General features: G+C 44.4%; 1 protein-coding gene across 3 annotated transcripts; it reads right to left on the bottom strand.

Moving 5' to 3' along the window:
- Window positions 1-1,699: 1,699 nt before the first annotated feature.
- On the bottom strand, window positions 1,700-18,740 carry ING1 (inhibitor of growth family member 1). 3 transcript variants are annotated; one of them, XM_069636759.1, is made up of 2 exons: window positions 18,131-18,740; window positions 1,700-3,284 (listed from the first exon to the last, which is right to left on the bottom strand). In XM_069636759.1, exons 1-2 carry the CDS (start codon window positions 18,267-18,269, stop codon window positions 2,581-2,583), a joined length of 843 nt encoding a protein of 280 aa, XP_069492860.1. In that variant the 5' UTR covers window positions 18,270-18,740; the 3' UTR covers window positions 1,700-2,580. The 3 variants fall into 3 exon arrangements, with proteins under 3 accessions (XP_069492860.1, XP_069492861.1, XP_069492862.1); XM_069636760.1 differs by lacking the exon at window positions 18,131-18,740 and adding an exon at window positions 16,425-16,887; XM_069636761.1 differs by lacking the exon at window positions 18,131-18,740 and adding an exon at window positions 15,518-16,882.
- Window positions 18,741-27,806: the final 9,066 nt, after the last annotated feature.

Below are 27,806 nucleotides of genomic sequence, written 5' to 3'. Positions count from 1 at the left end.
AACATGGGCTCTTGCACCTGGTCAGTAAACACCAGTCATCTTGTCCAGCTTTGTCATGCTGTAGTTTAGCTTATTTTCATGAGAGTGTGAGGAATTAAAAATAGTGTTGCTCAATTTAGAGGTCTCTGTTCTCATCTGAGATCCTGACACAAATGCACCTATCATCATTTGGTGCATATCAGTACGCACAGCAGCAGGCTCCATCTGAGGCATAGCAGAATTGGGCATAAACCAATCAGGAAAACTCATTAGCTAGCATTCAGGAAAACATATGTTGGTTAAATGTGGGCGTTTCTCAAGGTAGGATGCATAGAGCACAACAGTGTAGTTAACAAAATGTGGGTAAGACATTGCCAGGTCACTTCCCAAAGGAGAAGTATGAATGCATGATGTGCATTTCTGGTTCATGCGTTTTATGGGGAGATTGGCCCAAGTAAAGTGAGTTGAAATGGCCTAACTGCCTACACGTGTAAACACTAAGGGGGTTACGGGAATGCCAAGAAGGGACCATGTACTGAGGTTTGGTTGAGAACGAAGCTGGCACATTACACTCTGCTGAGGTTCACAGGAGCGGTGGCCGTCCATAGTTACAGCAAAATGTTTCATTATCTTGGATGGCAAAGTACAGGGGGCCAATGCTAGCTGGCCTTTGGTTGCATCGAGGGAGGCTGCAGAGTAGTAAGAGTTGTCCACAGTATAAGCTTCAGTGGTTGCACATCACCAAGATGTTGACTTTGTGCGGATACTTATGAAGGCTTGAGCAGTACAAGGAGGAGGATTTTAGTTCAAAGATCAGATGCATATCATACACTAAACTGAAATTATGATCAATGTGGTTATATAGGCAGCGCAAAAAAGTAGTGGAAGGGTGGACCCTGTAAGAACGTGAGAAGAGGTAAAACCAAAATAGATTTCCGCCAGTGAACAAAAGGACATGCAGGTAGTACCATGTTTGGATACCTAGGAAAGGGGCAGGTTTATGATGTTGAAAACTGCAATGCTTTGAGGTTCAGGATACCATTGCGACATTTGTGCAAGTGGGGCCTTCACTGATCGTGATTGTTCAGTGCAACAGTGGACGAAAAGTCAATGTATGCATTGTCTAATCATGAGTTTGATTGTATTTGGCATAGGAGCTGGTTGTAGGCAATTATTACAGGATTTTTTAAGATACCAGGTTTTGGAGAGGAGTCTGTAGCTGGTTAGGTTGAAGGGATATTTTTGAGGAGAAGTATCACTGATGGGTTCTTGAACTCTTCAGAGAAAGATCTAACTAGGAGGTGGGGAGTAAGACGGCAAAACAGACTAACTACAGATGGCAGGAGACTAGGTATTTCAAGGTCAAGAGAAGAGATCCAGTACAGAGGCACGCATAGTATATGTATCTACATGTCTATAGTATCTGTATCTGCAGCTGCAAAACAGGGTGAATGAAGTGGAGCATTGTAGGAATTGTTCACATTCAAAGGAATGAAGGCGGAGGCAGTGATCTACTAATAGAGGTGAATTGCACCAGTTAAGTTCTTCATCATCCCAATATCATTATGGGCAGAGGGTGGGGCCAGATATCGGGAAACCTTCTCTCCAAGTCATCAGTCAACGTTGAATGAGTAATTTCGTCTAATAAATAAAAAAGCAAAACGGCATACTACTCAAAAAAAAAAAAAAAAGCGATATGTGATGTAAATAGATTAACAGCAACATCTTACGTTTTCATTTATTTCATAATATCACCGCTGTACAATTGTCATACATAGAGAAGACAATGCCCACTAGTTACACTATGGCATTTGGCTGCATTTTCTATTATATTACAGTAAGTGCAACACCACTTATAAATTTACATTTTATACAACTTGCACATGTTGAACATTTCTATACTGTAGATTTGTGATGGTACAAAGCTTGATTTGTGAAATTCATTTGCTAAACCATTTTCAGGTTGAATGTAAAAAAAAAAAACAGCACTACCCCCATCATTTTAAAATGGCCCTTGCGGTACTTGGCCAATATATAAAATAGCTTTCCTGTAAAAATGGAACCCTTTGCTCTTTTTTTAAAAAACGGAACGATTGTTCTGCAACAGTTAAGCGGCACATTTGAAATGTAGCAAGAGCCATGTTATTTCTCTTTCGTACATTACATACGGGCCACCATTCAAAATAAATTACATTTACAACTTGCCGTCTTTCAAAAATCACAAGATGGCTTCAATGTTTGTCAATATTCTGTAAAAGGGTACCTATTCCTTACAAAGAAATATTCAAATGATGTTTTTGAAATCCTTTTGTCTTCTTCATTTCCAAACGGTAGCATTTCTGCACTTTTAGGGATAGACCTGCTTTGCCGAAAAAGGAAGAAAAAAAAAGTTAGTTGCTCTTTCAAAAAGGTATCCATAGGACCACGTACTTCTCTTAGGCCACAACATGTCCCAAATGAAAACAAGAATGCCCCATCATTACCCGCCCTATTAAAAGAAATGGTTTTAATAATGAAGTCTTTAAAAAATGCCTGAACTAGGGCGACCGTAACAATAAATACAATGGTTTGTATTGCAGTCCTTTTGTATGAAGATATGAGCTACCTGTTGTAAGCACGTTCTTTTTTAGATTTTTCCAGTGCCCTGTCCATAGTTTTTTCATTTTCTCCCCGACATTTAGGACAGTACCATTTGCCCTTGGGCTTATGATTGAGTGACACACATGAAAAATGAAACCATTCAATGGGACACTCATCGTTATCACAACCAATCATTTCTCCATAGGAAACTTGATTACATAGACAGTATGTTGGTTCATTTGGATCAATAGGAAGGTCGGCCGGAGAAGCCTCCCTCTCTGCTTTGGCTTTGGACTTTTTCTTCCTTTTTGGAATTTTAGCTTTCTTCTCCTTGGGAGTGCCCATGCTAATATCGTCCCGGTCATGATTGTTTGATGCATTTTCTCGATTTTCATTGTTCCTTTGCCTCCTGGACCGCTTGTTGCTTGGTTTTTCCGAGGGCGTAATTGCCTCGTTTCTGGACTTTTCCTGGTTGGACTTACCACTGTTGCTAGTGCTATCAACTGTTTCTTGACAAGTCTCAAAGAATTCAACATGACTGTCCACTTGCCTTGTCCTGTTCTCAACCAGTTCCACCATTTGACTGACTATTTGGATTTTTTCATCACCGAGTTCTTGGCTCCGAATTAGAGCTCGCTGAATGCAATGCAAAAAACGTCTCTTTTGCACAGGGTCCGTCTCCCGCTTGAATTTGTCGTAATATTCATCCAACTCCCTCAATATCTCTGCAACAGCATCAAAAACGACATGATTAGGGTAAAGCAGCAGCTTGTTCAGTCACACTTACTTAACTTGGTGGCATAGTAGAACCAGACAACACCTTCCCATCGGCATCCCTACATATAAGATAATGGAAGACCACAGCTGAATGTATGATATGCCAGTTATTTTTTTAAATACATACAGAAATTTCTGAAAAGTTGGTTACAATGCCAGCGTGCATGCCCTGAATTTGCGTTTCTACCCATCCAACATTCCTTTCATTCAAAAAGGGCAGAGAAGTAGTGTGTAATAGGCACGTTATGCAACTGTACAAAATACCTGTATACAAACTCAAAAGATCCCTTCAAGGGAAAAGTGCTGCATGGACAATGGAAAAACTACTGAGATTGATATGTAAATACACACATTGACATTCACGTCCCACCTTTTAGTCCTATATAAATGGTAATGTTAAAACATGCACATCTGATTGACATAGACAGATTTATTTTTAATTGGTGAAGTGATGGGAGTGTAACAAACATTGGTAATTCGAAATGTAGCGTGCACAATGTAATCTTTTGAAAAAGGTAATTTACTAAAGCATTGGCCATATTGGACGATACATGAAAAGGGTGGTGGAGGGAATGAGGGGAGGGGTAACATCAAAAGGGGACAGCAGACAAAAGGATATACAAATTCAATGTACAGTTCTAAAATTTAAGAGGATCATGTGGAATAACTGAGGTAAATGCAAATTTCGGTTGCTTTTATTGCTAGGTATAGCTTTGGAGCGCAGTCGCACGCAAAGTTCCTGAGTTTAGGAGCTACGAGTGTGAAGGGGGCGGGGTGCAGCACAGAGGGTAAGCATGTTGAGGGGGGCTTGTGATCGGATAAAGAACATGTGCATGTGAAAAAAATATAGAGAATCAGTCAGGTTGGGAACAAATGTAAAAACTAGAAGAAATCCAAGTAGGGCGCACAGAAAGCAAGCCTTGATGGAGGTGGTGTGTGGAGATGGGAAGAGGATCGAGGGTAACCAGGTTGAATGTGGAAAGTCCACTTTACTTAAAAGTAGCAAATTAAGAGAAACAGAGTCAGAAATCTCTTCTGCCTCCGTCCTCCAAGAGTTAAGCATCATGCAATGTACAGCCATGCGATGGTGGCCGACAGAGGTGATGATGTAGGGTAAGGGAGGGAAATGAAAACAAGATGTAGCAGTGCCAGCAAAAAGTGTTTGAGAAGATTAAGGAGGACATGGAGTTTGCCAGGACGTGATCGTCTGAAGACTAAGGGTAGCAGAACGAAACCTGAGGTACACCTACTAGGACAAGGAAGCGCCAACGTTCCAGGAGATGGAGAAGCAGTGATTGGCAGGCTGAGAAGTGACCCAAGCAAAGGCATTGTCCTGGAAGCCAAAGAGTTCAGTGGAGATGAGGGTGATTGAAAGTCAGACAGGAGAGATCAAGGAGGAAGGGTGGGACATGGAATGAGATACCAACAGCGAGCAGTACTGAGGAAGTTTATGGCGTGGATAAATGCAGTTTCCCTGATGTGTCTGATGAAAAACGTGGTTTGGTTGAATAGATGTGGACATTACAGGGTTTGTTCCCTTCCTGGTAGTAGCTTTTAAATAAAACTCTCAAACACCACATGCTCAAGAGAGGCAGATCGTTTGCATGGTTGTTGTAGCCAGCTGTTGGTTTATTCTAAAAGGGTAAGATAGTGACCACTGTGAAGCAGGCCAAGAAGGCCCCCCATGGTTAGGGATATGCGCAAGCAGGTTAAGGGGTTCAAATTCTGGGCCGATTTTAGTCTGAACGCTAAGAGAAACACGACTCAAGTAACATACTGTTCCATAAAGCCAAGTTTGTATTTAGTGAATTGGAAACAAAGGCAATGAAAAGAAAATGAATGAGAATGCAAAAATCTCAAAATGAGTCACACTGAACATTCAAGCAGTGCACACTGTGGACCCTCAAGTCTGGGTCCACACAGGAATCAAAGCAGTGAGCCACACTCCACAGATAGTGGCAGTAGCTCATATTGTGAAGGGTTGGTCACTTTTAGGAGGTTAAGTCCTCCATGAGTTTGGCCTTGGAGTTAAGGGGACCAAAAGTAAGTCTGAATTGTGGAAGAATGAATGGAGTGCCAGTCCAGGAAGATAATCGAAGGGGATGGTGCAAGATGTGGAACAGAACATGCCCAAAAGAGAAGGGGGAAGAGAAATAGATTTGAAAGCTTTTGTCATTCAAGATGGGTAAACATGGTTGGAGCGACTGGAGTTGCAATTAGAAGCGGGGAGAAATGGGATGGGGAAAACAGTAGTTATGGGGGGGTGGAGTCATGCAGGGCTCACATCCACCCGTGAAGATTAGGCAGAGTGCAGGAATCAAAATTAGTGCAAGCAGTTAAGTTCCTGCATCTAGTCTAGAAGCACCATGTTAGCCCTACACCAACAGCTACTTTTGATTTCCAATGCCAAAAGGATACCACACAAACGTATGGATCGGGATTCTAAGTGATCCGACCGCGGCCGATTTTTGCAGTGGATTTGAAAGTTGGCCTGAGAAGGGTGCGAACTACCAAAAGTTTGCACCTTTCTCATGCAAACACACTTACATAATACGGGGGCTGCAGGGGTTACCCCCGCAAACTATACCACACAGTATAGTGAGTGGGGTGTTGCGGGGACACCCCTGCAGCCCCCATTTTTTGTGGGTGTGCTGCAGGGGTGTCCCCCGCAATACCCCGCTCACTATACCACGCAATATAGTGAGCGGGGTGTTGCGGGGTCACCCCCTCCCACCCCGCAGTCTTTTTTTTTTTAACTTACCTGCAATGCTACCAAAGGTTCGAACTTTTGGTGGTAGCATTTTTCGGTCGTATCATACGGTCAGACCCTTTTTTTTTTTTCGGTCCGATCGTACAATACCTGGATAGGCAATTTACCCTCTGTTGGAAATGAGCACAGGAGAAGGATTATTAAATGTACAATTAAATGATAATGGGTTAAAAATAAAGGCTGCTGATGGTTTGCCCATCATGGGACGCCATTTACTAGCACCTTGTGTCCCGCACATCTCGCATAGTGCCCGATACCAGCTTGTCAAACTTTTAATTTCGATCCTTACAACAGGTTTTTGTTAAGATGTGGGGGAGCATGGCGTAATGCGGTAGCTAGGCGAAGCATGGTGGCATCAACATCAAGGAAGTCCCGGGACGGAAACTTTCAAAGCAGAGGTTGATGGTAAAACAGAAGGTGGGCTCCTATTCGTCTCCAAGTTTATGAATCAGGCCAAGTTTTCACTTTCGCACTGGCAAGTAAAAGCCGACTCCAGCAGAGTAAGAACTGGTGCGTTGCGTGAATGTGGAGAACAGAGAGCGAGCAACATTGTATGGCTGGCTAGCAGCCTACAACTTGAAACCTTTACCCCAGCATTAGACAGGTGGCAACCATTACTGTTATTTTAACCATGGGTTATTTGGGAGTTATTACACAAAATCATTTCTCTGTGTTAATTAATCACCACTTCAGGGCGCAAAATTAAGATTGGATAAGCAGGAGCTAAAAGCAACTCTTTGGTATCTAGCATTAACCAGGATCTACCACTGGGGAACGAGGAGCTAGTACATAGCAAATTTAACATTCACATAACATAGAAACATAAGTGTCCATTATTTATGACCCCATGTGCTTTAAGAGTCATACAGATGTGTCTAAAGTGTATAGGTTGCCCCAAACACACAGTTAAATTTACGTGTGTATATATTAGTTGGCCTGTGCAGCCATAGTAGCTCTTGGTGTTTACTAGGCAACTAGCAGGACCTAAATGGCTCCCACCACCCCTCAATTTCGAACCCTGCACTGTTACTCTGAATTATCAGAGGATAACTGCTAAGATTATCCCTGTGACTTCTCTTACTGTGCAAGATGTATAGCTACGTTATGCCAGACGGTTAAAATGTGAAAATGTGAAAGTTGGATGAACGGACAGCATTTATAACATCACTGGTATTAATGACTGCAAGTCAAGAGCCCCGATATACTGCAATACAGCACTTTGAAAGGACCTGTTGACAACATGATCACTGTACAGGTAAACGTTATGGTTTTAAGGAACACAAAAAATCCCCGAAAAAAAGCATACAATTATTTGATAGCTTATGCTCCAGCCACAATACATTGATTTTATTAAACAATGTGCTTCAGGTACTTTTGTGCTGCAGATATGTGTACGTGGCAGGGTCTTGTACTGCTCTAGGCATGTTGTACATTGTAGCAGAGGTGATGCCTGTAGATGTTTGCGGTTGGTCTAGTTCGCTAATTAGTCCACCGCCGTATTTTAGGTGATGCAGTGGGATGCTGAACAGCCTGGCATGGGCTCATGGGTACAATTTAGAATCCCCAATACTCAAAAGATTTTCCAGAGAGCAAATCAGGAGATAGTGAGCATCCCAGATTCGCAACTGCTGCCTTATGCCAGAGTCACAAAGCCAAGATGCCCTAGAGGAAATATTTGCGACTTGTGTTAGTAGGTGGGCATCACAAACAATGTCCAGCCATCTACAAATGTTCTCCAGTTTAAGACCTTGTACAAGGCAGTGGGTTCAAATTACGAATGTTCACAGCAAGATTTGCTCCAGGTCAAGTCTTTAAGAATCGGGCCCCAAATATTCAGAGAGGTTCACTAGGATTGGATTCAATTGCAATGCACAGCAGGGTGTACAATTGCTTGAGCTATCTAGCTCAAGGGTATCGGGTATAGCCTAGACAAACCAGGCTAGCTTGATACCAACAGCTACTTGGGCTGCGTTTAGGTTCCCTACAAACATACCCATCCGACATGCACTGGAAGGCGGTGTATTCTGAAACCTTTGGAAAATATTTAAACCACAGAGGGCCATATGTATAAGATAGAAAGATATATTTTGAATCCAAGTTAGGCTTGCACAGCGTTAGCTATTAGCTCCTCATTCTGCAGCAGAAAGACTGAGTAAGCAAAGTGGCATCACAGAAAAATATTAAGAATTTACAGGAACAAAATGTAAAAAAGCAAATAAAACGGGAAAAGCGTAATAAGGGAGCTTTGTAATAAGGGTGTAACAGTCAAATAAAAGTAAAGCAACATGGTAAGAGTCATAGGAATCAACAGCAACAAAGTGAATAAGTGCACCATAGTGAAAGAAGGTGCTCAAGGCTTATTTTTTGGCAAAACAAACAAATGGATGTAGGGCTTCAGACAAATAACCGCTTTTAGCACTGCTCTGGGCTACCCTAAAGAACACAGTTTTTCAGCATGCCATTACAAAAGGGGAAAGGTCATATGTAAATCTTCTTGGTACCACCCACAAGGGGCAGCCGAGTCCAAACTTCTAGGTCACATACATTCTGCATGAAACCAGGTAACCCCACACACGTTTCTGGCTCATTGGCAATCGTCAGTGAGGTGTAGCTTTGGTCTCTATGCATAGAAAGATAGGGACCCATGTCTGTGAATACCCTTCCCACTCGGGGCAACTTGAGCAAAACTGATGGCTGGTAAGTTTTGAATGAATCATAACCTCTGGGCAATAGCAGGTAAGGCTGGATTGTTCCAATTGGTAGTACCAACACTGATGTGCACATGGGCTAAACAATTGTGTAAAGGGTGCCTATGGAAATGCCAGTGGTTAAAATTAATGCATAACCTTTCATCCGTTGCATCTTTTGCATTTGCTTTGCGTTGCATACCAGTTAGGCATACAAAAAAGCAAGTTACAAATTACTACACAAAATTAAGCATTATTTCCCAATCACTGCCAATCCATTTATTCTGTTTGTGCACTCATTTTGTAAAGTTATCTATTACACGTACAACAGCCCGATAACTAACGAATTCAAATAACTGTATCTAGGTTCCCACGATTAGCCATTTAGAGGAAAGGAATATATATTGAGCTACTTCTCAGTGAAATGTGTTGTATCCTACTAGTTATTACAGCTTTTGCCTATACTGTAACGCTAATGGAAGGTTGAGGGTGGTGGAATGTGTAGGAGTTCTAAGAAGGGCAGTTGGATGGTGGCTGGCGTGCAGTTAGCATGTATTTCTGGGGCCTGTTACCATTATCTAATCTTCATAATAAAGATCAATTCAAACAGCTATCACTTCAGATGGCAACATGGGTGGGATGTGGAAAAGCGCTGTGTTCATGGTGATCCCTTAGCCAGTGAATTCGGGCCCCTGAGTGCTGCCACCAGTACTTTTTTTTTTTATTCATTCCTGTGTTCCAGCTCGCGGTTCCCAGCCAGCGTGGATCGGCGGCGCTGCCTGGCAGTTGGGGGCTAAATCTAGCACACTGCCTTGCCAGCATTTTATGAATTGGGTGCACGCGCATTGAGGGACAATGTCCATTGGCCCAGCGAGTGCCGATGCACGTTAGAGGAAAGGACCCTCTAAAGTGAAATTTCATGTGGCCATTTTTTGCTCCAGGCATACTCTGGAGCCTCCCAATAAAAGGGAATGTACACAGCAGCACAAGGTTTGGGATAAAACAAGCATCAATCCAAGTACTTTGATATATTGGTGCACATTGACTAGTTTAACTCATACGCTGCAGTAATTGGAGGAGCTAGCAAAGAGTTGCACCTGTATGTACTGATAAAGCTGCCTGCACAGATAAAGCACCAACCTGCATCATTTAAATTATATCCCTGCAATATTAAAAACAATTTGCCTGCACAATTTGAAATTGCAAAAGTTTGCAAAAGAATGAATACTATGCATTCTATTTATTGATTTTTGCATTTTTTTTGTTTAGGCCACTACATTTAGTACTGCTCTATCAGCCAGTATGGCAAAAGGAAATTGTGCAACCATGCAGGGTGTAACCATCCATCCCAACCATTTCTGGCAATAGCTGGGGACCCCCCTATTCCGTGGAAGGAGTATTGGGGGGGGGGGGGGAGAGACTATATGGATGCTATGGACAATGATAGTTTCACAGCAATTAAGAGGAAGAAATTACTTCTACACTCTCTGGGTCGTGAAGGGCACAAGATTTAGAGAATTACTGCCTCGAAGAGCAAGTGAAGGAGAAGGTATGGATGAATATGAACAAGTATTAAGAGCTCTAGATAAATATTACCAGCCAAAGACCAATTTAACTGTCAACAGATACTATTTCTATATGAGGAAACAAGACAGCAACGAAACAGTGGAGGAGTATGTGAATGCTCTTAAGAAACTAGCAGTATTGTGTCAGAGGAGTAACGCAAGAAGTATTAATTTGAGTCCAAATAATCATCCATACAAACAGCAACATTGCCCAAGAGAGACTATGGATGTGTGGGAATCCCTCTCTGGATGAAGCCATGGCAATCGCTAAGGTCGAGCACACATTGACATGCAGTAAAGCTATAAAGGAGTGAGAAAAGGACTTGGCCGCTAAGGTGAATACAGTGAAACCTAAGGAGAGTTTTAAGGAGGCAACAACAATCAGAAATAAAGACTGGAAAAGCAAGGAAGATGGCAGTGGAAAAGACAGCGGAAGAACGTTTTTTAGGGAAGGGTTTCCGATGTGGAAGTAAGGGGCACTATGTCAATTCTCAATTTTGTCCTGCTCTGAACAAGAAGTGTTCAAATTGCGCCATGAAATGCCATTTCAGCATTGTGTATAGAAACAAGAAAGCTCATCAAAAGATGAGTGCAAGACGACGACGATGGGGAGGGGGAGAAACAAGAAGTAGAAGTTGTTACTATGGTGAGAAATGGTTAACAAGAAGAAAGCCCCCAAAAGCAGGTTTTCCATTGATGGTATTGTTTCTGAACTTACTGTAGATTCTGGTTCACCATATACCTTAATTATGCAAGAAAATGGGAAGAGCTGTGTAGAAAGGGATATGATCCTGTATTGAAAAAGCCTGATATTAGAAATCCATGTGCGTTTGAAGGTTTGATAATAAAAATATTGGGTTATAAACTAGCCATTATTGAATTCAAAGGCAGGTTAGCCCAAGTCAAAGCTTATGTGGTGTCCAAGAGAGTGGATGTTTTAGGTTGAGATGACTAGGTAAAACTCCAAATTAAGTTAAATCTAAGCAGCAAGGAGTCTATATCGATTGTAGTAGCTGTGTGAAGAGTGAAATATGTCAGGAAAGCAGTTGTTCCCTAATGTATTTAATGAAAGCATTGGATATAAACATAAAATACATATGAATGAGGGAGTTTAACCTATGTCGCATACTGTAAGTCACATACCTATAGTGTTGAGAGGACGGTAAAACAGAGTTGCAGAGATTGAAAAATGAGGGAGTGATTGAGGAGGTGGGTGGTCTGAGTGGGTTTTTCCTATTGTGGTAGCTAGGAAGCCCAATGGGAAAGTAAGGGTATGTATGGATTTGGGGAATTAAACAAGGCCATAATTGTTGAGAAATATCACCTACCTGTGATAATGGAAATGTTAAAAAGTAATTGCTGGTGCAGACACTTCTTCCACGATTGATTGGTCAGCTGCATATCAAACACAATTGCACCAGGATTCCACACCACTTTTATCACGCCATTTGGTATGTACAGATTTATTAGGATGGCATTTAGGTTACCTTCGGCTGCTGCCGTTTTTCAAATGATCATGACACATTTGTTCAGAGGGTATGTCTTTCAAGATGATATCTTAGTATGCGGACAAGGAACAGGGGAACATGAGAGATTGGTTAAAGTTTTGGGTAAATTGGATGGTTAAAGTTTTGGGTAAATTGGATGAGAAGGATCTGACTAACACAGTAAATTTAAGTTTGGTAGCCATGAAGTAGGCTGGGACACGCACTGTCAAGAAGGGGCTTTGAACCAAAATTGATGGCGATGGAGGCTACCGAAAAAGCACCTGATCCACACAATAAGGAGGCATGTTCCTTTTTGGGTTTAGCCGAATATTACAACAAGTTTGTGCAACACTATGCTGAAATTACCCAACCTTTGATAGTGCGTAAAATGCACTTGGACGGAGGAGCATGAAAAAATTGCGGATGTTATAAAGGAATGTATTGTGAAAGCACCATTATTAGGGTTTTTTGTGCCAGTGAGGAAGTCAATTATTACCGTGGATGCCAGTGGTAAAGGCTTAGATGCTGTTTTGTCTGAAATGGAAGGAGACCCGGAGAAGATCATTATTTTTGCATCAAGAGCCGCGAGTGACGCAGAGGCACGTACGTTATTCAGTGATCGAGAATGGTTAGCCGATGTTAGGGTGTGGAACATTTTAAACAGTATGTATGGCGCGATTCACTATTAAAACAGATCAAAAGCCACTGGTTGAAGTGCTAACTGTGAAAGGAATGTCGAGGACAACACCTAGAATTGCAAGGTTGAGTCGCAAACTGTTGATATACAATTGCGATATACATTTTCCATGGAAGAGGAACTGTATAGCAGACTTTTTGTCCTGTATGCCGAGGATGTGGACTGTGGCATTGATGGGAATTCTGATGAGCATGTGTGCGGAGTCCTACAAATGGAGTGAGTGTAACACAGACGATGAAACCCTTACCCAGATGAAGAAATGGGTAGTGCATGGGAGGCCAGAGAGAGAGAGAACTAGTTGAGGATAGTTTAAAGGTTATTTCATGGTTCAAGGATGAGTTGACGATTGAGGGGAGACTCCATTTTGAGGTATGAAGGTGATACCCCGGAAGGGGCGAAGGGGGAGATGTTAGCACATGAGGGACATCTTGGTGCGACAATAACAAAAAGGAAGATTAGAGAAAGATTTTGGTGGCGTGCCATGTACAGACAAATCGAAAGAAAAGTGAGATAATGTGCTGCGTGTAATAATTGTGACAAAAACATGGTAATTAAGATGTTGCAGCTGACCCTTTTACTGGTTCCAGAAGGCCCATGGATTTTATTAGCTATTGATGTTTTAGGTCCGTATGAAGGTCTGGGAAGGGGCAATAGGTTTTGATTGACAGTTACACTAAATGGCCTGAAGTTGCTTTTGTGGATAGTGTCACTTCAAGGAAGGTCATTGATTTCTTGGAGAAGGTGTTTAGGAGGGAAGATATTCCTTGCGTGGTATTGAGTGACAACGGTGCAGTTTAGGAGCAAGGCGATGGGCGAATTTGTTATGAAGATGGATTTTCAGAGGAAATGCTCTTCGGTGTACCACCCAGAGACTAATGGGATGGTGGAGACACTGTTGAACGGGGTCATTGGAGATTGTGTGTAATTGGCTTTGGCTAATGGGTTGAATTGCAAGGATAATCTTTGTGATTTGTTATGGAGTTTAAGAGTGACGCCACATAGTAATACTGTAGTGTCTGCGTTCAGGTTGACGAGAGGTTGTGAACCTAATAATAAGCTATGGGCAGTTTGGTTAAATGAGAGGTTGAGTGTGCCCATGGCAGATAAGAATTTTGTGGCAGAAAGATGTTCAAGGGTCAGAAGTAGTTTAAGGAATCTCATGATAGGAAGTACAAGGGTAGTATTGTGTGGAACCGTGAACAATTCCAGTTGGGTGATGTAATAAAGGTACAAAAGGGAAGAATAGGCAGGAAAGGAGTTTCTATGTTTTTCCAATCCGATGAAGGTAATAGGGTTTTGAGAAAGCTGTCAGAGTGGAAGGTGGTGCAGTTTGGAATCATAACAAGGTGTTTAAATTGTTGGGCGATAGGGCGAAGAAGAACAATGATATTGTGGTGAGGCAATGGGATCATTGGGACTGTTCTCCTGTATCAAGTGATGACTGTCATTTAGGCATGAGTGATAATGCAGAATTGAATGTTGATTCCACTAGTAAGGGAATTAAGAGAAGTCATAGAAGCCTAGGTTACCTAACAGATTCAAGAATTCATGAAGTATAGATAATTATTATTTAGTTCTGCTGCAGGCTATACCTGTGGTTTCCTAGCCCTGTAAGTAATGTCCTGTGACCATGAGTGTATGTAGTTTATAGTTCTACAAGTAATGTCCTGTGACTACAACTGTATACATGCATGTTCTTCCTTTAAGGTAAATTGAAGACGTATGTAAACTGTTTCCTAGTGGTTGCAAGAAATACCCTTTAACCTAATTGTTTTAACGTGTGTTCTTTTTAGGTACACTGAAAGCACTATTAATGTTAATGTTTTCTCTTTTTAGCATTGTTTTATTTTAGCGAAGTGTTGTATCCTACTGGTTATTTCAGCTTTTGCCATTGTCTATACTGTAGCTGTGCACTGGAAGGTGGTAGAATGTGTAGGAGTTCTAAGAAATGCAGTTAGATGGTGGCTGGCGAGCAGTTAGCATGCATTTGTAGGGTGAGGTTACCATAACCTAATCTTCATAATAAAGATCACTTCAAACAGCTACCTACCTTTCTTATTGTGATCACTTCAGAAGCCAAGTTTGATGCCTCGAGAATCTGTGTAGTTGAACACTATTGTGATGTGAATACAACTGGACAAGCAAAACGTGCCATGTATTATACATGAAACGTTTTGCATGTCCAGAATGGCAAGAAGGAACACTTTCTTCAAATTTTCCCAAAACAGTTATCAGTATCCCAGTTATGGCACCAGTGCAGACTTCCCAGGGAAACACATTTGCTTGTTCACATAAAGTCAAAGAGCAGATGGCAGTTTTGTTTTTTTTAATGTTTTTTTCAGCAAAGTTTTCTGAGATTGGGAACATGGTCCACTGCTGGTCAGTTGCATTTAATGGCACGTCATACATTTACACATAATCACTACTAGTCCCACGCTAAAAGTATAAAACAGCATTCTTGAACCCGAGCGTAGCGAACACATGGTCGCAGTCCGATTGTAAATCCTCACACTGAACATGATATTAGGTAGGTCCACAGAGAGATGGCAGGTCTACTGGCAGCAACACCACACCACACAGGAGTGCCACAACTGTAGCCAATATTGGATGCAATGTTGTGGTGGTTATTTTTTTCATATTTGATTCAAATTTATGAGTGTTGACAGTTTTGGGCTTTTGGAGTTTTTGCACTCCGAGCCCACGTCAACTGACAATTTGAAAACAGTGGCAATTCACGGTGGTAGTAAGGGCAGGGGGGGTTACCAAAATGAAGCTCTGTTGGCATAAAATCGATTGAAATGGAACGCTGCAGCCTGTATTGCTTAATTGACTGCGTTTTTTCGGAGGAGTTTAGGTCGGTAAAAATATTTGTCGTCGGGACATAATCTAACTGGGGACCTAGCCGACGAACACACATTAATACATTACAGACATGATGGGCTTAAGAAGGAAAAAAAAGTGTGTATGGCACCCACCTTGAAGCAGTGTGATAAAGTTCGGCCGACCATCAGCTGTCAGTCGAACTCCTAACCAGCCGGCGCCGCCTCCATTTTGTGATTCCAACTGCAGAGACGCAGCCACCAGATGGAGCTACGATCACACAACGATAAAGCTGGTAGAGGGAAGGACAAATGGTACACACACACGGCCCGCCATCTTTAAAGAGCGGGTTTATACATTTACCATAACTAGGGCACTCGGAAGTCAACCAATCTCTGCTTGACATCAACATACAAGTGGGGAAATACGGTTACATACTTGCGATGCAAAACCGTCATAATTTATTCTGGCGAATATATGGACCGTTTGTTTAAGACTCGGGCCAAAAACAGTTTCTGTGGCTACCAAAAGAAACGGTGTTTTAACAGTTATTTTTTTGGTTTAATGGGTACGTGTCCTATATTGTGCGCCAACGGAACGCCAGCTTAAAATTATCTCCGGAACAATATAACAGAAATACGCTCAGGCTGCTGATGTGGAACAACGTACCTTTCGGGGAACTATAGACGACGGTCTCACTTCAAAAACGTCGGTTGTTTTAAATCAAGAAAGAGTTATTTGCACGGCATCTTTTTCAGCGGCACCCGTCGCAAATACTGGTTTGGAATAGATTTGAAAAACCCATAGCAATATGTAACTAAAAAGAAAAAAAGCAACCCCTTACGTGTACACTGAAGCCTCACCGTGCGGATGGGAGCACAGGGACTGAAATGTTCTTGAAGACTGTCTACCGGAAGGTTTCAGGATTATGTACTAAGAGGGCACATTCACAACATGCCGTCCGAGGTCGGAAGTGACCGCTTAAGGATGACAGCATTCCAGCCACAGAGAGCGTAGCCTGTAGATCAACAGACTTGGACAAAGTGGAGTCAGGAACTTAACTGTATACTCGGAGCAGCCGTTGTACAGCGTGAATGCTGCTGTCCGATCTGCCGTCTCGTGACACGTTAAGGGAGGGAGTAAACCTTGCCATGCGGTGAAAAAAAATTCTGAAACACTATGTATGGCCTGTAGGGGGCCTCTATAACCAGTCTGCGCGTTACACCCCAATTTCGCCTAAACCGCGTCAGAAGTCCCCAAAGCGGAAAAAAAGACGTTGACTAAGAAACAATGATAAGCAATTGCCTGACAAAGATCAACACGTGCACGCATAGACTGTTGCCACTTGCCAGCTTTAGATGACGGCAAGGAAACCACTTTATGGATGGCACCCTAGCAACCACAGAGACACCCCAGAACTACCAGACGCCCCGGAAATGACGAAACGGTCATTGTTCTAAGGGTCCTGGAAACATCGCAACCTTCGAGCCTGGCTACCCTGTGGCGACAGCACTTCAGTCACCTAGCGAAAAGTGGGGTGGGGGGTGGCGGAATATTTAAATTAGTGGGCAGGCAAAAGGAACGAGTGGGCGGCATCACAAGGGAAGGCGGGGTAATGCGACCAATAGAACAGATAAGGGGAGGGGTCAGGGTCGATCCGACGAGGTCCAGGCACCAATCGCGTACAGGGTGGGAGGGGGCTAGTAGAGGCCCGTAATAAAACCCTGGATGAAGCCATCTCTCCCGCAAAGCGCGGCTAGCGCTGTCAATAAGGGGAACGCGGTATAGCACTAACCGCTTACACTTGCTTCGTTTACACTACCAGAAACAAGCGAATCGTGGCTTAACATATCGCGGCGGAGGAAGGGCTGCATGCGATCTTTCATTTCACCCAGACAAACCCACATAGGAAAAAAAGTTTGCGCAAAACATCTTCCACCAAATAGGACATGGTTGGGTCGAGCACTTGACAAAACGACAGTAGTACGCCGCCCCACACACCGTTTAAAATGTACGATCACGAGGAACGGCGTTTCGCCTAACGAGAAAACGCGTCACTAAGCCCCTCTTCGTCAAAGAAGGATTTACAAAATGTACCGATGTCTTGTTCTTGACACAGAGATCGGGTGACGAGAAGTAAAAATACACCATTACACCATCTCCATCGGCTCAATTGGCAAAACCGAGCGTTCTAGTTTGTTTTCGTCTCCCTCTCCGCGCTGGGCTCCAGAGGAGTCCTGCAATGAAACTGCAACAGTACTGCAGACACCGCCCGCCAGCACTCAATTTATGAACGAGCAACACAACCCGCACCGAAGCATTTCCCCACAGCCAGAGAAAAGATACATGCAGTCTACTTGAGATAATGAAAACATAAATCTGTTTCAACCATTGAGGGAACATTTTGTGTCTGCAGTTGAAGCACTACAGGCATCGCGCAGGCTATACATTCCGGATTTTTTTTGGTCTGTGCTGTAATCTGTCAGCAGCTTCACCCTACCCGCTGCAACACACAAAGCATAACACAATCACTCGGAGGAGCACTTTTGCATCCAAAACATACACGACTAATCACACAAATACGAAGGATGGGGGGGGGGTTGGAGGACCTTTTGTTAAGCACAACAAGCAGCAGATACTTCCTGTGTTAGATGCAATATTATGTACTCTGCTTTAAATGGGCAGCTTCGACGACGGAACGGGGGTAACTGATGTGCAGACACACAAAGCAGACAGGCAGATCAGGAAGGAGGGGTTCGGTCTCTCACCTTGGTACTTGGAGTCGATCTCTCTCATCAGGGAGACGTTTCTCTGCAGATCCAGGGGCAGAGACTCGATGGAGTCCAGATAGTCCTCCACATAGTTCACGATCTGCAGCTGGTCCACGCCGTTCGCCGGGCTCAACATTTTCAGTTTGATTTTCTTTTCTAAGCACAGCCCTCTTGACTTCTCTTCGGTCTATATATTTATAAATACATATAGGATGGCCCCCTTAACTCCCCCTCCACACTGCAGACCCCAGAGGCTACATCTGCCTCCTTCCAGGGTAAAGAACGGTCACCAAATGTACAGATCGGGCTCTCAAAGGTGATCCGACTGTACCTGCAGCTTAGCGGATGGATGGCTGTTGCCCGAACACACCGCGTAAAGATGCACCGTACTGCAGACACAGAAGCGAGAATCCCTTCGTATTTTGGCTGGGGTACCGATATGAACCTTCTTTCCTTCGTGCTTTCTCTGTGGCAGCTGCTGGGTTCAAACCCCTTCTTCTCTCTTTTCCCTAGTCTAAAACGCCACACTTGATCCAACGTGGAAAACCCAAATACCAGTTTCAAACACTTGGGAAACATTCACAGCCCGCCCCCCAGCACGCATGCGCAACCCCTCCCCTCTTCGAAGCAAGATTTCCATATCTCTGCGGAGTCACGCCTACGCCCCGCCCCTTCAAATTGGAGCGTACGCGCGGTTGTCTTTGACATGGGCAACCGACTACGTTTGACAGTAGATGCCGGGCGAGCAAGCGCCCTCCTCGTATGTTGTCAACAGTGCGGCCATATTGGAACCCCTATTCATTCTGTCAACCACAGGAAACCTAGGAGAGACATAGAGCTGCACAAGTTTTGTTTAAATATAACCGAGCACTACGTTATTATTTTCCGCAATAACCAAGCTGGTAACATATAACATACTACTTATGTTTGCAAAACAACATTTTTAAAGATAATTTGATTGGCAAATGCCCGCTATTTTTTAAATATAACGTAGCAGCTAATTGGAGCCCTGCTTCTGCTATTTCGTTACAAAGATAAACCAGGCAACTTTCATGAGTAAAATAGGGTATATAAGACCGGCGGCGGCGGCGGAGGTAAGACTTTTCAATTCAGGGACGTCATTTTTGAGTATACGTAGCCCTTCTGTTATCATTTGATGTCGAGTCTGGTGTGCTGTGCATATGTAAGTAGCCTTGTATAAATATGTATATTTCTTGAATATTTGGCTGTGTGTCAGGTAACTAGCAACATGAAAAGAGTGTTCTGGCTTTTAAGTGGAACATTTTTATTTGACTAGCCTGGCTTGATTTTCAAAACCCAAAACTGGGACAGTTTTGCAAAGACAATGCAACTGACATTGAAGGAGAATACTGATTTTGCATACCAACATTGTAGAAAGTCAAGATTCTATTAAAGGAATAGTGTGCTCAAAAATATTATTTGTCCCGAGCGTTTGGCTATGTGTTTTTAAGCATATGTTGGTCGATCGTACAAACATTTCCTATGCACCTTACCATAGTTTCCCTCACTTTTACACATGCGAAATCAGGCAGCAGGCCGTGGCCATCTTGTGCTAATCTTATCCGTTGCAGCATCGCCCTAAGGTGAACTGCCCTAGTGGCACTAAATCATATCCCTCGCACCTGAAGCTGACATCACTAGACGCGTATGGCCCATTTCACAACGCCAATGCATGTCTACGTTCTCTGCGCTCCAGCTAATGACGTGTCTCCATGAAGCAGGCCGTGCCCCTGTAATCCACATAAGTGTGTCGCCATTCAGCAGTGTTTCCGGCTCTTTCCTGCAAGCCTCTTGGCCGTCCACCCCCCTGCCCTATCAATGGCAGTTCGCACCTGTGTCCGTGCCATACCAAGGGGGCTCTCAGGGTGGGAAAGGCTGAGGTGTCAAACACCATGTACACTTCAAAGGTATTGTCCCCGCATGGGCCATTGTTCACATCGCCTCCCCAGACCCAGTGTCTCCAGGCAGGCTCCCCTGAAGGAGACCGTGCCCCTGCAATCCACATAAGTGTGTCTCTCCCTTCAGCGGTGTTCCGGTCCTTGTCTGCATGCCTCATGCCCATCCATCCCCCCTCCATTATCAACAGCAGTTCGCCCCTTGCGGATGTATGCTGCCAAGGGGTCTGGCAGGGATGGGAACGGCCAAGGTGTCAAACACCATGTACACTTCAAAGGTATCTTACGCGCAGTGGCCATTGTACACATGGCCTAGCCAGACCCAGTGTCTCCAGGCATGCTCCCCTGAAGCAGACCGTGCCCCTGTAATCCACATAAGTGTGTCGCCATTCAGCAGTGTTTCCGGCTCTTTCCTGCAAGCCTCTTGGCCGTCCTCCCCCCAGCCCTATCAATGGCAGTTCGCACCTGTGTCCGTGCCCTACCAAGGGGGCTCTCAGGGTGGGAAAGGCCGAGGTGCCAAACACCATGTACACTTCAAAGGTATTGTCCCCGCAGGGGCCATTGTTCACATCGCCTCCCCAGACCCAGTGTCTCCAGGCAGGCTCCCCTGAAGGAGACCGTGCCCCTGCAATCCACATAAGTGTGTCTCTCCCTTCAGCGGTGTTCCGGGCCTTGTCTGCATGCCTCATGCCCATCCACCCCCCCTCCATTATCAACGGCAGTTCGCACCTGTGGATGTGCACTGCCAAGGGGTCTGGCAGGGATGGAAAAGGCCAAGGTGTCAAACACCATATACACTTCAAAGGTATGTTTCGCGCAGGGGCCATTGTACACATGGCCTAGCCAGACCCAGTGTCTCCAGGCAGGCTCCCCTGAAGCAGGCTGCGCCCCAGCTATCCACATAAGACCACGCCATACAAACGTCACTCATTCACATGCACACCCACTTTTCTAATTCTTTATAAACCCCTTTATATTTATCATGAGAACATCTGTGAGCAATGCAAGTCAACTCGTGATCGTGCTACCTGGGAACATCTGTGACCACTGAAAGTCAGCTCGTCATCGTGCTACCTGTGAACATCTCTGAGCATTGGAAGTCAACTCGTGATTGCGCTACCTGTTCTCCTGCTACTAACTAACCTGCTTGCTGAATCAGTTTGTTGGTCAAGGTAAGGGCAGGTCACCTAATCATCTCTTCATTGCCATTACCATTGACTTCTTTTTTTTTTGTTCTCGATATACAGCAATTGTCATCAGTGTCAATTGGGATATAACTGCATCTTTCGAGGACCGTGTCTATAAGCATGTTTCCTTTGATGCATGAAAGTACATTCAATGGACGAGTAACACATTCAAATTTGCGTCACATCAATCAATTCTGTATGAAAGTTATCCTAGTGTATCATCAACTACGCTACACAGGTTTTTCTTCTGTGACCAAAACAAACATTGCATAGAAAAATGAATGATATCATTCCATATTTCTCACGCATTCATGTAAAATAATTTGTACTCTTTTTACAGACTTTTCAACAATGTCTGCTTGTATGGTTTACGGTTGCCGTTCTAAGACCCATACCAAACCTAAGGGCACAATAATGCATATATTCCCGAGGAATATAGATCTAATAACAGAATGGGTCAGATATTGCGGATTTGCGCCGGGCGAGCTTGAAAGTAGAGCCCAGGAAGTCTTGGAGGACTTGAAGGGCGATCGATTCCGCCTCTGCAGCCTGCACTTTACCCCAAATATGTACGACCAATTGCAGTACACAAAGAAGCATCGACTCAGAACTTTCCGTAAATTTCTTCCAAATGCAATTCCAGCTCTAGTCATGCACACGCTGCCTCAGGTGAGTCACAGTCCTTGAATTAGCTGTAGGCCTTGGGGTACTGAACAGGTAACTACATGAACGGATTGGTGGTTTCGATGTAAATGTTTCTTGCTAAACTTTGCATATTTACCAGATTGTGTTGCTTTATAACTATACCCCATTTTGCAAGACATCTGTCCCTGTTTTTAGGCACATCATAGAAAATTATTTATGAACACAGAAAACTGTGCCATAGTGCCTTTCGAAATAAGCATGATCTTTTCGTTATCAGTTGCTTCACATGTCAATTCTTTTAGGTGAGCATATTCACTGAAGCACAGACTATCGGTAGTGACGACATCACCGATACATCCAGTATACCAATGGTGAGCCATACAGACTTGCTGAAGTTCATATTCTTGAGAGTTGGATCTTCCCACATATCTAATGCAAATCTAATTTTCCCTTTACCACTTCGTGACAATGCACTGAAAATGAAGGAGCAAGATTCTGCATCCATTTCTTTTCCGGAGTCAACACCAACTTCGAGCGCCTATCAGGTAGTTTTATTTCGCTTTTCTATTACGGAAATGTATTATGCATGGAATTTTAGATAATATGACATAGTTTATGTATCCTGTCGTTCGTTTACATAATGTTTCATTTTTTTTTATATGTACCATTTTCTGCATCCGATTGTCTCTGTTCAATTTCACCCATACTAAAACAAGTACTGTGTTACAGGGGGATGCTGGTACTTCAACTACAATTACATCATCCTTTGGAGCTGGTCCAGAGTATGAGGTATGCGTACTGACAGTTCCCTTGAATGAAAGAAAGTAAATCCTACATCTGATACTATTAGACAGTGACATTCTGTCACAACCCAGTTCACGGGAAGCATACCACGTGGTGAGGGACGAGATCTAAGAAGCTGTAGCAGTAGACGAGGAATTCTTCCTACCGTTGTACCTCTCTGTTGTTCAACTAGACAGACAGAAAGATCCAGCAGTCGGAAGAGGAGACACAGCCAGGATTCTGCGGCTGTAGAAACAGGAGAAAATACACCGGTCAAAAACCTTTAATGCATAGGCTGAACCCACCCCTCTCTTTTTGTAAAGGAACCCACCTGGAGATATTCCAAAGAATGGTACAATCTGGGAGGTGTTAATGGTTCCCAAAATCCTCAGTCTCCATATAAGATCTAAAGAAAGCAACTAAAGATATAAACGTTGCCAACAGTAACAACAGACTGTACTGGACAAAGAAAAATGACAGAACCAGCTTTCACAATACCTGAATGAAGAAAGGATACTCTTGTCCGTAGATGGGTGTTTCTGTAGACAGACAGTTCGTGATGTTTGGCAGCCTTCCCAGAATCTATTCCCGATGGCACGAGTACGCATAATTCCAGATGAGCAAAGTGAAGTCCTACCCCGACGGTACGAGGACGCCTAAGGGTAGCACCTGGCAGCAAAACGTTTCTAGTCATGGTGCCAATAGAGCGTATCCACAAGAGTTCGTAAGCAAAGTGCGTCTGGTCCAAAAGCAGCAAATGAGAGGCAAAAGGAAATTCCTTGATACAATCCGGGTCCTGGTAACATGCGAGCAGTATAGGGCGCAAAAGTAAGGAAAAAGAAGTCCGTTGTGCTGTCCGAGATCCGGTAACGTGCGGGCAGTTCATGGTAACAGCAGGAGGCAAAGAATATCCAGTAGAGTTCAGAGTCCTGTCAGCGGGATTTCGAGCAGCAAGCAAAGGAAACTAAATACAGGACAGGATACATGGAGCAGAAAGGGCTAAAGAAGGAAAAGAGGAATTACAAAAACAAAACGGGACTGAGGCAGGGCCAGAATAATACTAAATCGAGGTTCACAAACGCTAGGAACACAAAGCGGGCCAACACTTCAATCAGAAGCACCGGCTATGAAAAGAAAGCGTGTTTTAAGCAGTCTGTGTGTACGTCTCCGTACGTTATGGTGAACAGCTGTGACACTGCTTCCGGGTGATCGTCGTACGCAAGGAGGCAGAAACCGTCGCCTTGGCAACCTGTAACCTGACGGGGACGGCGTATAAACACAGAGCGAGTGTGATTACGGATTGGATGCCTTGTACTTTCCCTACTTTGTGTATGAACGGAACGGGGCTGATTCCTGACAGTTTCCTCCCTCAAAGCGACATTGACCCCTTTGGAAGCATGAAAATGAGTGAACAGGCGAGGGGCATTGATGTTACAGATCGTTCCCACGTCCGGTCCTCGCCTCGGATCCATAGCCCTTCCAATCCACAAGATAATACTGATACCATTTTGCATCTTTTCCAACAGAGCACGGACCTCGAACTCCTCGGAAGCCTGTACCGGAACACAGGGAAGCCGCAAAGCGAGACGGGTATTGGGACAGACCGGTTTCACTAAAGAGACATGAAACACCGGGTGGCTCTTCCATGAACGAGGCAAGGTCAATTCCACCACCACTGGATTTATGACACAGGCTATGACATAGGGACCCACAAAACATGGCAACAATGGACGACGTCCAGGCAGTCGCAGGTTTTTTGTGGATAACCATACCTGCATACCGTCATCATAGACAGGAGCCGGCAAACGGTGCCGATCTGCAAACTTCTTGGCGGACTCATGGGCCTCATGCAAATGGGATTCGATGTCTCGGCGAACACTGGTGAGTCCTTTGATGCAGTCGGAAACAGAAGGATGATTTTTTGGAAGCAGGGGTTCCACAGGTAAGGATAGCGGATGTTGACCACACAAAGCAAAGAAAGGCGTGGGGCCAGTAGAAGAATGCAGAGAGTTGTTATATGCGAATTCTGCAGCTGTTAGTAACGACAACCACGTATCTTGGTGCTGCAAGAGAAGACACCAGAGATACTGTTCCAACGTGGCATTAAGTCTCTCAGTTTGGCCATCGGTTTGGGGATGGTAGGCACTCGAGAAGTGGTCTTCAATACCAAACGCGGCTGTAAGGGAAGTCCAGAAATGGGATGTAAATTGGGTACCACAATCAGAGACTATGATGGAGGGAAGCCCAAAGAACCGGAACACATGCTTCAGAAAAAGGTCAGCAAGGACAGGTGCTCAAGGCAGCCCTTGACATGTGTAACGCTCACCTGATTCCCGTAGAGGCGCCGGTCTTGACTGGGCGTATACCGTATCTTCAAAGGTGATGTGTAACACACAGCTGGCTCTTTGGGCTGGACCTCTGTGCACTGTATGTCTGGCTCGAAGGGTAAGATGTCTGCAGATAGAAAATGTGGGATTAATGAACTGGGTTATTGAATGTCTCTCTCTTCTTCCCTTTCTCTTCTCCTGTAGAACCCCAAAGGTTAACGCTCTCACCTTAGGTAAGTGAACCCCGTGCTCTCCATCTGCCTCGAGGCAGGGTGCTGTAACCAGTTTCTTCACTGGATAAGGGGAGCAGGCCTCTCGACTTCAGAGGACTGCTGTCCGTCGTTTACTGCACGAACGGTAAGTTTCGAGTAATTCTAATGTCTTTAAAGTCTTTAGTAATGATGTCTCTTGTTTTGCAGGGTTCCGGCGATGGCGGATGGCGGGCTGAAGTGAGTTGAAGATGGAGCCCGTGTGATGAATAGAAGCGCCTAGAAGCACGTAAGTAAGCGCTTGTTGCCTGCTTCACGATGCGCTCTAACTGTCTTTTTATTTTGCAGGTACAAGTTCGGGGCGGCTGCAGGGTGCCGGAATACCCACTGGGTTAGATGTGGAAAGGAGTAATGGCACGTGAGTATTAAAGTTCCGCAATGTCTTTAAACGCACCTTGTTTTGTCTTTCAGATGCGGGATGCAGCGCCCAAGGCCTCCGGAGCGTGCGAAGAGTTGGTAAGCTTTTGTCTTTCAGATGCCGGAATGCAGTGTGAAGACCTCCGGAGCGCACGAAGAGTAGGTAAGCCTTTGTCTTTCAGATGCCGGAATGCAGCGCGAGGCGTTGGTGACAGCCGATGGACCAGGTAAGTGAAGAGCTGTCACTGAAGACCGTAATGCTAACCTGTTCTTTCTTGTCTTTATAGGTGTTGCTGAAGACTGGATTCAGAATGGTAAGCCTTTTTCCTTAGGCCCAGGATCAGATGCAGAAGACACGATGAGCGTTCTGCTGCTGAGGATGCAGAATAACGCAAAGCAAGATTCATCCATCGGGTGTGGTTTAAATAGCTTCCTGTAGTGCTTAGGTGTCTCCTTCCACAGCCACGCCTAAGAAAAGAGTTCCTGCTTTCCAGAAGAGTTCCAGTGTTCTGAATCTAGGGAGTGGCTCCTGCCCCACCCAACAGGAAAAGTAGTTCCAAACAGAAGAGGATCAGAGACTCAACTGGCAGGCAAGTAAGCAGCATGGTCTGCTGCAGGTAAGTCCACCCAAGCATTATGAGCCCGGCGCTTCCAGCGCTGAGACTGGGCATATTTATGAGCCTGGTGCCACTGGCGCCAGGACTGGGTCCAAAAGGTCCCAATTGGGACTGGTTGGCACTCGGAACCTGGGTTATGGATCTGCTTCCAAGGGAGTTGGGAAAACCCTGACCTTTTGGAAGCAGAGATCATGACAGTACCCCCCCTCAAGGCCCCTCCCAAACCGGGCTTCTCCGGGGGTTTTGGCTTGTCAGGAAATGTTCGGTGAAATCTTTTTATTAGGCGAGGAGCGTGGACATATTCAGCAGGTTCCCAGGATCTCTCTTGGGGGCCGTAGCCTTTCCAGTCAATTAGGTAGAATAGTTTAGATTTGGAGATCTTGGAGTCCAGAATGCTTTTGAATTCAAACTCGAGTTCTCCATCAACTAGGATAGGTTTTGGAGATTTGGTTAGTCGGGTTTGAGGTTGCACGGGTTTTAATAGAGAGACGTGGAAGATCGGATGTATCTTCATGTGCGGGGGCAAGTCCAACTTGACCGCTACTGGGTTTACTATGGTAGTGATGGAATAGACACCAAGGTATCTTGGGTTGAATGTGCGTGGCCCTTTTAGAGGTAGATATTTGGTGGATAACCAGACTTGATCCCCTACTTGATATTGAGGGGCTTCCTTCCGATGTTGATCTGCTCCTTTCTTGTATTGTTCTTTAGCCCTTTGAAGGTGAGAAACAGCTTCCTTAAAGGCTTGGGTGATTGTAGAATGCAGGTAGTCTACTGCTGGTGTTTCAAGATCTTGGAGGGGATCCAACTCCGAGGTTCGAGGGTGACTGCCGTACAAAAGAAAAAACGGGGTTTTCCCAGTTCCCGAATGGACAGAGTTATTGTAGGCATATTCGGCTATCCAAAGGATGTCTTTCCAAGTTTTTTCAGTTTGTTGCAGCATGCAGCGTAAATACTGTTCCAGAGTTTGATTGGTCCTCTCGGTTTGTCCGTCGGTCTGAGGGTGGTGACTGGTCGATAGTCTCACATCAATTTGAGCCGACCGACAGCAACTTCGCCAAAAATGAGAAATAAATTGACTACCTCGATCCGAAATTAGAACCGAAGGAAAACCGTGCAGTCGGACGATGTTTTCGAGAAATTCTCGGGCCAGAGTTGCTGCTGTTGGCAAGCCTTTGAGTGGAATGAAATGCGCCATCTTGGAGAATAAGTCCACGATTACTAGAATCGTATTGTATCCGGAGCATGGAGGTAGATCGGTGATGAAGTCCATAGAAAGCGTATGCCAAGGGCGAGGTGGGATGTCAATAGGGCGTAAGAGGCCTGCTGGTCTTTCCTTTTGACTCTTGTTTTGGGCGCATACTCCACAGGACATTATAAAGTCTCTGATATCTTTTTTCCAAGACGGCCACCAGAAGTAGCGCTTGATCTTTTCTGAGGTCTTGGCTATACCGGGATGTCCTTCCATTAAAGAATCGTGATAACAAGCGATTACTTTTTTCTGTAAATCTGTGCTGGGTAGGTATAATCGTTCTTGGAAATACAATAAGTTGTCCTTTACTGCAAAGTCCT

The sequence above is a fragment of the Ambystoma mexicanum genome, chromosome 7p, assembly GCF_040938575.1.
Source record: "Ambystoma mexicanum isolate Mex_15411 chromosome 7p, UKY_AmexF1_1, whole genome shotgun sequence".
In the NCBI taxonomy this organism is placed as follows: domain Eukaryota; kingdom Metazoa; phylum Chordata; class Amphibia; order Caudata; family Ambystomatidae; genus Ambystoma; species Ambystoma mexicanum.
This window is presented reverse-complemented; position numbering and strand designations above follow the sequence as displayed.